The sequence below is a fragment of the Macadamia integrifolia genome, chromosome 7, assembly GCF_013358625.1.
Source record: "Macadamia integrifolia cultivar HAES 741 chromosome 7, SCU_Mint_v3, whole genome shotgun sequence".
NCBI lineage: Eukaryota > Viridiplantae > Streptophyta > Magnoliopsida > Proteales > Proteaceae > Macadamia > Macadamia integrifolia.
Window position 1 is genome coordinate 29184891 of NC_056563.1, and position 15364 is coordinate 29200254.

General features: G+C 43.1%; 1 protein-coding gene across 1 annotated transcript in view; it reads right to left on the reverse strand.

Annotated features, from left to right (window-relative positions):
- Positions 1 to 886: 886 nt before the first annotated feature.
- The window catches only part of LOC122083296 (altered inheritance rate of mitochondria protein 25-like), a 37717-nt gene continuing 23239 nt past the window's right edge, over positions 887 to 15364 (reverse strand). The window contains exons 5-7 of the mRNA XM_042651052.1: positions 2488 to 2565; positions 2294 to 2400; positions 887 to 1140 (exon numbers count right to left, since the gene is read on the reverse strand). Of these exons, the coding sequence (XP_042506986.1) occupies positions 1110 to 1140; positions 2294 to 2400; positions 2488 to 2565 (216 nt within the window). The 3' untranslated portion in view covers positions 887 to 1109. The remainder of the gene's footprint in view (positions 1141 to 2293; positions 2401 to 2487; positions 2566 to 15364) is intronic.

Here is a 15364-nt window from a genome sequence, read left to right on the forward strand (position 1 = left end):
TGAAGTGCAGGAATTACAAGTAAATGGTTGGACGACCAAGGAAACTTGGACAAGTTCGAAAGACCTATACAACTTTTTTATAGACCACACACCCACCTCATGACGGATTGTGGTTCCTCTCTAGATGTTTATAATGCAATCCCCTCTCTTTTGTCTCGGGCCTACTAATGGCACGATTGTTTTTTTGGTTAAAATCGCCGGTAGATCAATGGATCTAAGACCTCAACTCAATAGGTGTAAGCTTGATAACTCTACCCTTGCTTCTTTGATTTAAGTTTGCTTTTTTTCTTAATATATAAAAAAAATAAAAATTGAGAGAATGTGCTATTGGCCTAGGCAAATAAGGCGAGCGATCGGCACTGATAACTTTCTTGGGTTAAAAAGTTCTTCTCATCTTCCTTTCTTGGATGGATCACTCGGACAGCTTGTGTATAGAGAGTAGAGATTGAATCTAACGAGTCACAACCGGCATATAAATTTGGGGAATTTAGGGATTCTAAGATAAGTGGGAAAAGGTTATATTGGCATTTATTGTTGGTTGTTTTAGCTCAAATATGTAAAATGATAATTAAGTTTTTTCCATTTTAAAACTAACACCTCTCACATTGTTAGGTTTGGTGGGTTTATTCACGAGGGTAGATGGATGTAAATTTCCCTTAATTTTATGAAACACAATGTATCTTAAAACATTTTTATGAAGCATGGGGTACCCCAAATGTTAAGATTCCAAACGTTGGGTACCAAACCTACAATTTCCCCAACGCTCACTAGGACCCTTTCAATTAAGTCACGGAGGGCCATTGACCTGGCTACTACTCTAGGCCCAGGACACCATGAGGAAGAATGTAACTTGAGAGAATACTGAAATTCAACAATAAACCACTGATGATCAAGAAACGGCCAAGAGACTATATTTAACCAATAGATGACCTCATATTTAAGGTACAAAGAATCTTTACATTTTACCAGAGCAAAGAACCAATTGAGAGACTCCATCAATTTCATTCACCATCAAGGAACAAACAAGTTTCCAGAAAAAAATGGTATACATATCCCAACACTGCAAATGAAGGAGATGGACGCATTGTGAAAGATGCCTATCTGCAATCCTATTCACCAACAACAATGAAAGGGATTCCCCTGAAGAAAACCAAAAAATTAGCCTCTTCCATGGAAAAAACCCATAAAAGCCATTTAACTTGATTTCAGATTTTGATCTTCTTGCCATCATAAATTAAAGAAGCCAATAAATGCACTCGTTTTTTACAGAAAATGTGATAAGATGAGCGCCTGTAGAACTACAGAGGTAACTCTCAAACAAAAATAAATAAATAAATAAAATAAAGACCCCAAAATTAGTCTTACTTCATCATCACCACATAATTCACACCCCATTAATTTTTTATTCCAATAATTCCCATCTTAGAAGACAACAGAATGGTATCCCAGCAGAAACCCACAAAAAAATAAAATAATTATTTATTGGCCTTTTGTTAGTTGTGACGTCTGTGGCCTTCATGCAGTTCAATTACCTAATATCTGAACCTGCTAGCAAGTCATTTTCTTCCCCCTTTGATAGTGATTTAGTAATGACCTAGGGTGACCATCAGACCTAGAAAGTAACACCACCTCGTTGCTTTTGTAAACTGCATAGCCAACCTATTTCTTGTATGAGGGAATATAGCTTAGAATAATAACTCCCATTAGTTTCTCTGTAACAAAGTCATAATTATTAGTCCCCCCCCCCCTCCCCCCTGTGCCAGCTAACCCCAGATTCCATATGCTCGTGCCTATAACCCCAGATTCAGTATGCTCGTGCCTATAACCCCAGATTCAGTATGCTCGTGCCTATATTTTACCAATGGAAAGTCCTACAACTCTCAAGGGAAGTGGCTGCTCCCCCTAAACACTCAATTCAGGATTTACCACTGGAAATGACTTCCCTCTCCCCCCCTCCCTCCCCCCCCTTCCTTTTCTAAATTTCTTATACAATGTGCCATCAGTATGCTCGTACCTATATTTTACCAATGGAAAGTCCTACAACTCTCAAGGGAAGTGGCTGCTCCCCCTAATTCAGGATTTACCACTGGAAATGACTTTACCTTCCCCCCCCCCAGACCCCCCAACACTCTTTTTTCTCTTGAAAGAAGGGAAATTCAATGGAAGTGCCATACTGTTCAGTAATATAACCACAACAAACAAACAGCACAGATCTAGAACAAGGGTGATTATTAAAGTAGTTGAGCACAGAAACAGGATCCCATATTAGATGGTACACTTCATAAATTCTTACCAGCCACCATGCCTAGAGAAATAATCATTGTCAAGTGACACAGCAAGAGCGACGGTAACAGCTCTCTCTAACAGAGTAAGTGGGTGGGAGGTTTCTAATTCTTGAATCTGAAACAGAGACCACAATGGCAGAGTACATTAGACAAGAACAAAAAATAATAATTGATTCGTAGATACTCAGCATTGGTAATTTACCATTCCAACAGGCCCAGTCTGGAAGCTTGGATCAGAATTGCCAAATCGAATCACATACTGACCAGCATCAGTAAAGAGCTGCAGCAAAAATTACAAATAATGAAAGATTCTTCTAAAATAGGAAGTTTCTTGGAAAACCCAAGAATATGAATATTTCTGTCTAAGTTATCATTAAGTATTTCAAGTTCTTTGCACATCGATGACCTCGCACATGTGGGAGCCTCATGCACCAGGTACGACTTTTTATTTTTATTTTTAATGCCTCTATCAGAGAAAAATATCAATGTACATTCTTCTTGTTCTTCATCTTGGGGTTCTCTTCAAAGGGGTGCACTTGGTCCAATGGTACAAAGGTATGAATGTTGCGACCTGGTGGTCAAGCGATCGAAACAGCCTCTCGATGTTCTCGAGTAAGGCTGCGTAGTTCTCTCCCCCTCGGACCTCGCACATGTGGGAGCCTCGTGCACCGGGTATGTCTTTTTTTTTCCCCCCTAAAATGTAGCAACACCTGATGGAAGTAATGGTTTGAACTACTAAATTTCACTAATAATTTGAATATGGAGGGCGAGGTTCTACTCATTAATTACAATGAAGACATGGATATGGATACTATTCCACCCGTGCCCAAAACCCCGGGCAAATGTAGAGCGCTTTCGCTTATCCACCTGGCTTTTGCTAATGATCTTCTCTAATGCTGATCCACCTCTATTACCAACATTATGACCTCCCTTCACCTTTTTGAGTCCCTTTCTAGCCTAAAAATCAACCTCCTCAAATCCAACCTCTTCCTCTCGGGTGTCTCTGATGCCCGCCAAGCTCAGCTTTTTGCCATCTCGGGGTTCTCCCTGGGATCTTTCCTTGTAGCCTACCTTGGCCTCCCCTTCATTTCATCTTGCCTCTCCTCCCATCACTGCTCTCCCATCCTTGATTCCATCAGGAAAATGATCCACCTCTGGAAAGGCAAGCTTCTCTCTTTTGCTGGTCGCCTAGTCCTCATTCAATCAGTCCTCCAATCCCTCTACCTACTAGTTGGGTATCTTCTTACTCCCTGCTTCCACTTGTAAGGCCATTGACTCCCTTCTTTGTGCCTTCCTATGAAAAGGATTTGATGCCACCAGATTCCTCAACCCCATGAGCTGGTCTAAAGTTTTCCACCCTAAGGTTGAAGGAGGCCTGGGTCTCCGTAAAATTAAGGACGTCCTGCTCCTATCCTTAAGCTCATTTGGAAGATCGTTTCCAAGCAACACAGCATTTGGGGTGGATCTACTCCAGCCCTCTTAAAAATTACTCCATTTAGACTGTCACCCTTTCCCCCGATGCTTCCTGGAGTTGGCGTTGTATCCTCAAGTCCAGACCTCCGGCCCCCTGCCATTTCCTACACTATTGGTAATGGCTCCTCTACTTCACTCTGGCTTGACCCCTGGTACCAAGTTGGCATCCTTCTCCCCATGGTTTCCCCTAGAATCATCTCCTCTTGTGGTTCGACTCGCTCTGCCACAGTGGCCTCCATTCTTTCCCACAATGGCTGGTCCCCCCTCCTCTCCCTCCCCCCTTGGCGAACCCTTGGTCCTCCCTCCCTCACATTCCCCCTAGCCACAGAGGATTTCAGGATACAGTTAATTGGATTCCCTCCTCCTCGGGCATATTCTCTTCTGCTTATGCTTGGGATTTCATTCGCTCTAAAGACCCTCTTATTCCCTGGCGAAACATCATCTGATTTAAAGGGCACATCCCTCATCATATTTTCACCACCTAGCGAGCCCTCTCCTACTACCTCCCTACGTAGGCTTTCCTCAATTACCGCCACATCTAGGTCCCCACCTTTTGTTGTTTGTGCTGGAATGGCATTGAAGATGTAGACCATCTTTTCTTCTCTTGCCCTTTTTCTACCTCCATTTGGAAAAATGTTCTCCGCTCCCACTGGCCTTCCCCCCATCCTATTCTTCCCCTCCCTTAGGAATGGATCTGGATCGACATGACCTTTACAAGCTCCACCATATGTGACACAATCGGAAAGCTCGCTTTTTCCGCCACCATCAATCATTTGGATGGAATGTAATCTTCATAGATGGACCCCCAACTCCCATTCCTTCGAAGGGATTTAGAAAGCCATCTATTTTGATGTTTCTTCCAAGCTCAGATCTCTACTCATCCGCCCAGTTCATGACATCCCAAGGATTAGGCTCATTGTTGTCTCGTGGGGCCTCCCTACCACTACCATCCCCCCAATTGATGTTCCCCTTGGACAGGTTGTTTGGGGCTTATCCCTTTTGGGCCCTAGTTGGGTTTGCCCCTTTTTGCCCCCCTTCTTTCCCCTTGTATATTCTTCTTCTTGGTAATTATTATTTATTCATCCAAAAAAAAAAGAGGAAATGGAGCTGCAATAGGTAAACCCCCATGAAATCACACACTCGGGCACTCAAAAGGACCCACGTGGCCTGTGGAGCAATTCTGGGTAGAGATAACCCAGTTTTTGCTTCACCGGCTAATGGTCACCGGATCAGCTAGTGAAAAATGGACCACTCGCCGGTGAACCCTATAGACATGAAATTGGGGGTTTTCCACCATCTCGGATCCATCCACCGGTGAGCATCCACTGATGAACCACCAAGCATATTGTTTTGAACCACTTTTTTGATTGGTCATTTGAATTATAGGAAGACCTCCCCTATGGTTGAGAATTGACCAAAAACCCCTTTGTTTCCAATAAATAGAACCGTCAAGCAGTAAGGCGGCGCGAGAGCACCACCAACGGATGCCCATCTACTAGTGACCTTACTGAACCTATGTTCCAGTGTTGGCTTAGGATCATAATTAGAATATAATGAGGATAAGTTAAGCATATAAATGTTAACTCAAATCCCTTCAATTGGCTAGGAACCTAATCTACTAGGCAAGGTATGCGATCACGAAAATTTAGCGAATAGTTGATTTCGGGTTTTCGAGGTGAGTGGGTGTTATGAACTATTTTATGGAGTGTTTCTAACATGTTATTCATGTATGTGTTGATGGTAGTTGCATGTCAAACTTGCTATCTGATTGAATATTGAATTAAGAATATTGATGATATTATTGTCTATACATGATGTTTATGCTCATGGTCATGAGGGATTGCATATTATAAACTTGTTCTATTTGGTGAATGTGATATTGCATAATGGTATGATGGTGTGTGTATGAATATGACTATGATATGGAATGTGCCATGTTAGAATGCATTGGGCTAAGACAATCATCCTAGTGTTACAGTCCTTGCCAATAGGGGTTTATGTATTGGCTAATCCTACTGTCCGATGGACTGAGGTTAGGGGAACTTCCAGTGACCGAGATGAGTAGATGCCGGCGTCGTGACAAAACCTTCACGTGATGTTGGATTCGATGGTGTGGTATACCCTATATGCTGATGTAGCACCGAAGACTTACTCAAGGAAGAAGAAGAGAGGGGGTCGACCACTCCGAATAGGGGTCGACTAGGCCTAATCATAAGGGCCACAATTTGCTAATTAGTTTATAATTTCTTATTTCCTAGTTTCTATTTTTAATTTTAGTACCTAGAGGACCTTCTATTTTGTAAGTTTCTATTTAAGTTTTTGGAAACTACAATTAGTTTCTATTTTATGTAACCCCCATCATTATTATAAATAAAGGAGAGGGCTTCCATTGAGCCAATAAGAAAGCTCTTCTGTTGCTCTTTTGAATGTGTTTTGTGTGTGATCAAAGTGATGGACTGATGTTTGATCCAGTGACTCTTTGCGGTGTGAAGTCCAAGAGGTCTCTTCAAGTGTTTTCTTTCTTCTTCAAGGTTGCCTTCAAGGCTCTATCACTACCCTGCTGTTACAGGTATTTAGATCAGCCTTTTGTTCTCAGTTCTGTCCAGCGATAGGCGTTCCTGTGAAGGAATTTCAACTTCTGCCTAGATCTGTTCCACAGTCAGTTTTGGCTGATATTTTGACCTGATGTTCCACTCATCCCAGGAGGAACTTGATCCAGGTTTGAGGCCTTTCTGACCTCTGGTTATTGAGTTATTAAAAATCACTTTTTTTTTGTCTTTTAGTGACCTGTGGCTAGGACTGAAATCGGTAGACCTGATCTTTTTCTGACTACTCTTTTGGACTTTGGTAGATGATAGTCAGTTGGGTTGAACCTATTTGAAGTATTGTTAGTCCCTGTTATCAGTATTTTGGTCTGACTAAGAAAATACTTGCTGTTGGGATCATTGGACTAGTGTTTTCTGGTTGTTCTTTGATTAACAGTTCCTGCAGTTGAGACTTGGTTAGACTCTCTATCCTAGACTACATTAAGTGGTATCAGAGCATGGCTCAGAACAACCCTAATATTGAGTTGAAGACCTCCATGGCTTCTATTATGGAGATGTTACAGGCTATGAGGATTGAACAACAAACTATGAGGACTGAACAACAACTCTTGGTGCAAGGATGTTGGCTGTGGAGACCCAACAACAACCTACACATGGTACTCATATACCACTTGAAGTGGAAGCCCCATTAAACTTAATTACTCAGTTGGCTAACAGGAGACCTAACCCTAATCTGAGAGGACCACAGAGGGTTCATGTAGTGCAACCTACCTTTGAAGAATGAGTGAGGGGTTACTTTGACATTGAACGTCCCATAGACCAGAGGTACTCAGGAGATTCACAGAAGGTCAAGCTTGATCTGAAGGAGTATGATAGTAGACATGACCCCCAATTATTCTATGATTGGGTAGCTGCATTGGATGACTACTTTGACTATTATGACCTACCTGAGGAATGGAAAATTAAACTAACTTGTGCTAAGCTAGTTGAGGCTACTCGTGAATGGCGGAGAACCTATGAGCATGAGCTTAAAGACCGTAGTAGAGAACCTACTACTTGGGAGGAGATGAAACAAGAACTATCTGATAAGTACTTGCCACGAAACTTTAGAACTCGTATATAAGACCAGCTGAACTATCTTCGTCAGGGGAATATGACTGTGGCAGAGTATATGAACTAGTTTGATGCACTTTATTCTTGCATAGGCATTAAGGAGAGTGAAAGGCAATTACTTTCTCGGTTTTGACTGGGAGTGCGAGCTGAAATTAATAGGGGAATTGGTGTTGATGTGTACTCAGTGAGGGATTGCTTTGACAAGGCCCTACGAGCAAAGAAGCTCATAGCACAGACGGGTAGAAAGTTTGGCTATCAAGCTGGGGAGGTCAAGAAAAATTTTCCAGCCACTACACCTAGTAGTTCAATACCCCCCCCCCAAAGGCCACTTTTCCTTCAAGTTGATTACAAAGGAAAGGCACCTATGACAGGCAACAACAAGGTACAGTGTTTTCATTGTTAAGAGGTAGGACACTTTGTTAAGTCTTACCCACACAAGCAGAGAGTTAATGCAGTGGCTGAAGTTGAAATGGGGAAGATGATTCAGCACTTTATCCATACCCCTTAGAAGATGATGATGATGATGATTGTGGGTATGACTATGACCTGGAAGACACTAGTGATGATGGCACTTATGGCATACATATTGTTACTCGCATTTTGGTGGCTGAAACTAAAGGAGAGGATTGGCAACGTAACTGCATTTTTTATAGCCGTATGAAGTATGGGAAACATACTTGTCAAGTAATAATTGATAGTAGTAGCTATGTTAATGTCATCTCAGAAGCCTTTGTGAAGAAAGCAACCTTGAAACCTGAACCACATCCTCAACCTTATAAGATATCCTTGCTGATTGGACACACCTAGGAGGTCAACAAACGGTGCTCAATTCCTTTGAAGCTTTATCGATATGAGGAAAATGTTTGGTGTGACATGATACCCATGAAGCTCACAAATGTACTGTTTGGTAGGCCATGGATGTATGATAATGATGCTATGGTTGGAGGGAAGAAAAATCTATGTTCATTTGCATGGAAGGGTGTTCCTACAACCTTTTATCCGGTAAATGTTCCCGCTGAAATAAGGAGACGAAGGGCTCTGAGGGCTAATCAAAAGGACATTAAGACTGAGAAGAAAGTGGTGGTTATGCCCATGAAGGAGTTGCTAGCTATTCACCGCAAGCAATTCATACACACAAGTCAGGAAATTGGAATGGTCTGGACTCGTATTACTCAGGAAGTCACTCCCCAACCTGGGGTAACTTATAGTGCACCTATCAAAGAGCCTTTATCTGATTTCTTTGACTTAACCCCTGAAGAACTTCCAGATGAGCTACCCCCCATGCATGATATACAGCATGCCATTGACTTGGTACCCGGTTCGATTTTACCCAACCTTCCCGTCTACAAACTTAATCCTACTGAACATGCCGAGCTGAAACGGCAAGTGGATGTGTTATTATAAAAAGGATTCTATTGGGAATACCACTCTCCAGATTGGTTTTGATGATAATAAACAAGTCTGTATGCAACTAATGTTTTATACCAAGTGTGATGTGAAGGATCAAGACATAAGGCTACTTGACCTTTAGCTCAAGAATATGGAGTGGTAGAAGAATTTAGAAGTGTATTAAAGCTCAAGACCGCGTTGCACGGAGAAGTCAAGAAGATATGGAAATAAGCATGTGATCGAAGACTTAAAGACTTTCTTAAAGATCTCTAGATTAGGTTATAATAGCACACACAAACACGCACCACACTCATGCATGTATGTATTAGAAAGACCCTAGATGCAACCTAAGTGTTGGTCTCATGATCATAATTGCTAATAAGTAAAAACACAAAACAAAGGCCATCTGGTACTTATCGGATTGAACCGGTAACTACTGGATAGGCTCCGTGAATTAAAATTTCTTAGAACAGACCAACAGAGGCCATCCGATAACTACCGGATTGTTCCGGAAGTTCTTCCGGTTAGCCGGATCGGTTATGGATGTAAAAGACATCTCAGAGATGGCTGACAAAGGCCATTCGGTAACTACCAGATTGAATCGGAAACTATCGGATTCCCTCTAAACACCCCCAACGGTTATATTCTGAACCTAACGGCTATATTTTTTAAATCCTAACGGATAGAATTGGGTAACAGTAATATGATCCGGTACTTACCGGATCCAACCGGTAACTACCGGATGAGGCATTTTTTGCCCGTTTAAGTTTACACTCCTTTCATATTTGGAGATTCTGTTACCCAAATTGAGCCCATTCTTCACCCATATAAATACCCCATTGATAGCTTTATTAATTAACAATTAAGTGAGCATTAGAAATCAAAATCAAAGAGATATTCAGTGAGAAACAGTTTTTATATATTGAGTTCAACTATTGAAGTCAAATACGGTTTTTCAAAAACTCAAGTTGTGTGGAAGTCTTCATCATTATTCATCATCCAACGGAAGACTACTAAAAGGTGCTATTTAATTTTGTCATTTCACATTCATTGCACGCACCGCACGAGGTAACTCAACTCTATTCCACTTTTCTCTTTTACACTTGTCTAGACTGTACTAAGGCTAGTGTATGATTCTCTTGTCCTAATAAGATTGTAAAGGTGCTTCTCTACCTGTAAAGGAGATTGTAAAGGTGTCTCTTTACCTGTAAAGGAGATTGTGTAAAAGGTTTTCTTCCCTACCTACTGTACTGAAAGAGAGAATTAGTGGAATGCCTTACAAGGGGATCTTGTAGGGAGTGGACTAGACTCAGGTTGAGTTGAACCACTATAAATCTTGGTGTAGTGTGATTGTGATATTTTATTTCGTATTATTTTAATTCATAATCACATTAGGGAATCTGATTTATTCGAAAAGATTTTAATTTCCACTAGTATAACCTATTCACCCCCTAGGTTATTTCAATTAGTATCAGAGCGAGAGCTCAATATATAAGACAAAATTGTCTTAAGTGAGTCAAAGACCATGGCCACATCCCAATGACCACCTAAAGGCATGAATGCCTCAAGACCCCCTTACTTCAATGGAGAAAATTTCTTCTTTTGAAAATGGAGGTTTAAAAATTTTGTTTGTCGACATAACATTCTTGTGTGGAGAGCCATAGAGAATGGACCCTATGTCATCACAAAAGTTGAAAGAAAGAAAGTACCAAAGGACGAGACGCAGTGGACTGCCGATGATATAACTTTCATCCAGTACAATTTCAGTGCCATCACCTTCCTCCAATGTGCACTGAATGAGAAAAAATTCAGCTGAGTCATAGTATGTGACACTGCCAAGGAAATTTGGGACATGCTTTTAGTAACTCACGAAGGTACAGAAGAGGTAAAAGAAAGAAAGGTAATTAACTTGTTTCAGATTATGAGTCATTTTTCATGAAAGAAAATGAAACCATAACTGAAATGTTTACTGGTTTTACTGATTTGTGAGTAGTCTTAAAAGCTTAAGACTTATACTAATGCTGAAAAGGTTAAAAAAAATATTTGAGAGTCTTAACAACAGCTTGGAGACCCAAGAAGACAGCAATTGGAGAAGCAAAGGATCTAACGAAGATATCCCTTGCTTACCTGTTGGGGTCCTTACAAACTCATGAAGTGGAATTGAAAGCTGATAAACCAACTCGTGAAAATAAAAGGACTATAGCATTGAAGTGTTCCCAAACCACAGAAGAGGAATGTGATGATGATGAGCATGAAGAGTTCGACATGGAAAAAGAAATATCTCTCATCACAAGGAAGTTCAACAAATTCCTCAAAAAGAAGGGAAGAATACCATACAAGAACAAAGGTCACGGTGACAAATCATATGGAGAAAAAGGTAAATCTAAACTTAAAAACAAGGAGGGTAGAGACAGCAGGAGAGGTTGGCTGGTATCAGCCAGTGAATGAGGAAGGATTGGGTGGGGAGGCAGTTAGAAAGGCAACGCCAAAGGTTGAAACTTTGACAGGGAATATGGCCTTTAAAACTAACCAACTTGTGCCAAGGCACCGCGTGGGAGGAGGTACTGATGTGAGACCAAGCCGAGGCAGAGGAAAAGATCCCATAAGAGGAGGGGAGCTACGTGCATTTGTCCCCTCTACCTCTGTGGCTAGGGGGGAGAGGGGGGAGGGTGGTCCAGAGATCAAGAAGAGGAGGCTAAAAAGAGAGGGGGGACCAACCCGTTGGGGAAAGAATAGAGGAGACAGGAGCGTTGGAAGGAAGACCAGAGTAATAGATGGTTCTGAGAGATATCAAGTGGGAGAGGATGCCAGTAGGGTGCCAAGGGTCTTTCCAAAGAGAAGTGAACAGACCATTGCCAATGGAGGAGATGGCAGAAAGGGCAATAGGTCTATGATCAAGGATCTTTGCTAGATCCAGGAGGCATCAGAAATGTGAGTGGCAGTCCAGAGCAAGCTGTGCTTGAGGAACCCAATATGGATCCAATCAACCCAGATGTTTTTATACTTGGACACAATTTTCCATATAAGCTTGAGGACCCCGACAGAATTGGCGTCCTTGATTCTCCTGATTCCAAGCCCTCCCTCAGAGTTGGGAAGGCAGACCTTCCAACTGAGAGGGCGAAGGAATTTGGAGGTGTTAGAACCTTTCTAGAGGAAGGAATACAGAAAACCTTCGAGAGACTTGATCATAGAGACAGGAAGGATAAAGGTGCCAGACCAATAGAGGTACATGGACTGAAGCACCGATCTGATGAGAGTGAGACAACCAGCGAAGGAAAGCAGCTTGCCTTTCCAAAGTTGAAGCCTCTTAGCTGATCCAGCAAAGGGGTACAATGATGAGAAGACAGCCTGAAGGAAATGAAGGGGAGGCCCAGGTATTTAACGGGAAGGTAGCCTAGAGGGATACTAGAGATGCCGAGGAGGATGTTTTGGACATCTAGCAGGACACCAGAGAGAAACATGTTGGATTTAAGGAGGTTGATGCTAAGACCCGATAGAGATTCAAAGGAATGGAGGGAATCCATTATAGTGGAGATGGAGAGGGCGTCTGCCTTGGAGAAGATCATGATGTCATCTGTAAATGCCGGAGAAGATCATGATGTCATCTGTAAATGCCAAATAGGAGAGGAGAAGGGATTTACATTTGGGGATGTGAGAAATGAGATGGAGGTCCGTTGCGGATTGAATGGAGTGGGAAAGAACTTCAAGGGATAAGGAGAAGAGGAGGGGGGAGAGGGGACATCCCTAACGGATACCACGACCAGAGGGAAAGAATCCAGCTAGACTACCATTCAAAAGGACAGAGAAACGAGGGCTAGAAATGCAAGTGCAAATCCAATGGACGAAGGAGGGAGGGAAGGACATAAGTTAGCACATTGGAGATGAAATCCCAACTAATCGTGTCAAAAGCTTTATGAATGTCGATCTTGAGGAGGGCAGTAGGGGAGTGAGACTTGCAATCAAAACCACAGACAATTTCATGACATATGATGATGTTGTCAAAGATGCTCCTTCCCGTAATGAAAACGGATTGATTGGGACTAACAGGAGAGTCAACAACTTTTTTAATCCTATTGGTTAGGATTTTGGCAATGAACTTGTAGAGGAGGTTACACAGGGAAATGGGTCTGAAGTCACTCACACAATCTGCACCTTCCTTTTTAGGGATTAGGCAAAGGAAAGTGTGATTGGTCCCACCAATATGATTAAGATTTAAAAAGAAACTGCACTCTGCTTGGATGAGGTGGTTTCAAATGATATTCCAGCAAGAGGAGAAGAACCCCATGCTAAAGCCATCCAGGCCAGGGGCTTATTAGCCTTGTGGGAAAGAATGGCCACAAGGATTTCCTCATCATTAGAGATGGATTGGAGGAGCGGGAAGAGCTCAGTGGGGACAAATTTATTGATGAGATTAGGGGGAATGGGGGGGGGGGGGGGATTTCCTCATCATTAGAGATGGATTGGAGGAGCGGGAAGAGCTCAGTGGGGACAAATTTATTGATGAGATTAGGGGGAATGGGGGGGGGGGGGGGGGGGGGGGGGGGGGAAGGACTATAGTCTCTGAAAAATGAGAGGCTGCTTCATCCTTGATGAGATCGGGGGAGAGGAGCTCAACCCCAGAGGAGATAAGCTTAGGGATGGCATTGACTTTGTTCCTAGATTTGAGGGGACGACGAAAGTAAGCAGAACTGGATTCTCCCAGTTCAAGCCATTTGATGTTGGCTTTTTAGCAGAGGAAAGATTCCTCCTGGCCCAGAGCTAGAGATAACTCAAAGGCAACAACATTTTCCTCCTTAGCCAGGGCAGCATTAACGAGATCCTGCTGGAGTCTAGCTTAGATGGAGCGAAGAGTGTCTCGGCAGGAAGCAACCCGAGAGATGTTCCCGAAAGTTGCAGAATTCCAAAGCTTAAAGGAAGCTTTCACATTCTTGAGCTTTTTGGTAAAAGTCAAGAAGGGGGAAAGAGAGCGAGGGGTGGACATATTCCAAGAATCTTGGATAAGAGGGAAGAAGTCCAGATGGGAGACCCACATATCAAAGAACTTGAAAGGCTTAGGGCCAAAGTAGCGATATGGAAGAACATGGATAGAGATGGGGCTATGATCAGAGATACCAAGAAGATCAAAGGTAGCATAAGAGGATGGGAAAGATTTAAGCCAGGCTTCATTAACAAGGGCTCGGTCAAGTTTCATGCAACCCTGAAATTTCCTGATCTCCGATTATGTCAAGTAAATTTGGCACCTGACCAACAGAGATCAGTGAGATTTAAATCTTCAATGCAATCATTGGAAGAGTCAACAGACGAGGAATCGATGGGGTTTCCTCCATGTTTTTCATGGCTATAACGGGTGACATTAAAGTCTCCAACAATGCCCCAGGGACTAGATCCAGATATGGGGGCAAAAGAAAGTAGGTCAGCCCAGAGGGGAAGCCTAAGGGGGGCCTGGTTAAAAGCATAGATGATTGAGAGAAAGCAAATAAAGGGGCCAGAGTTATGAGAGATAGACAAGTGAATGGCTTGGGCAGTGGAGGAGAGAGTGGAGATGGACAGAAAGGAGGGATCCCAAAGGATCCAAATCCTCCCATTAGGGCTGTGGAGATAATTGGAAACAAAGGACCGAGAGGGAGCAATTGAGGATGCGATCCGGGAGGCATTGGCTTCCAAAACACGAGTTTCCAAAAGGCAACAGATGTTGGATTTGGAAGAGCGAATGAGAGATCTAATATCCACTTGTTTGGCTAAGGAATTTAGACCTTGGACATTCCATACGGTCCAAGGAATCAGGACGAACCAAGGGTGGGGGCATCGAACGTTTGGTGGAGCAACGGGGGGGTCTTGGGAATGGGGGGCCCGGGGGGAGGCCTACGACTATAGCCAATGATAGGGGAGGCAGTTGGGGGAAGAGGATCTGGTTTGGGTGGAAGTTTTTTGCTTGTTTTCTTTTGGTTGGTTTTGGTGGACGAAGGGTTGATGATGGTTGGTGAGGTGGTAGTGGTGGGGTTCAACAAAGGAGGAGGAGGTATAAATTGTGGAGAGGCAGCCGAAGGGTTGTCTATAGGTTGGTTTTGCAGAGAGTTGCACATGTCTAGGGAGCCATCAGAGCTGATAGTGGCAGTAGACCCCAGGGGAGTTGGTTGCAGTGGTTGCCGAGGAGAGTCCAGACTAAGGGAAGCTATGTTGGGGCCTTCAACGGTGCTCTGGGCAGAGCAACAGAGACAATATGGCCCAGAGCAATAGGATAGCAAAGATGCTTGGAGACAGAGGACTCCAGAGGCCACCAGATATGATGTCGTGGCAGGGAAGAGGCGAGTGAACCCTAGGGAGCAGGGCAAGTCCCCGGAATGATACTATGGGCTTCGAAAGTCGTCGGAGAAACCAAGGTCGGGACAGTGGTGAAGCTGGAGTTGGCTCCAGGGCTGCAATTCGAATGAAAATCAGTTTCTAAGTGCATCCGAGAAGAGGTGAAAATGTGGCCTTCCAAGGCTAGAGGCGAGAGGCATTCGATGGTGCAAGGGATGTTGTAGGCAGAGGTAAGCCCTTCCGAGGCTAGCGGAGAGA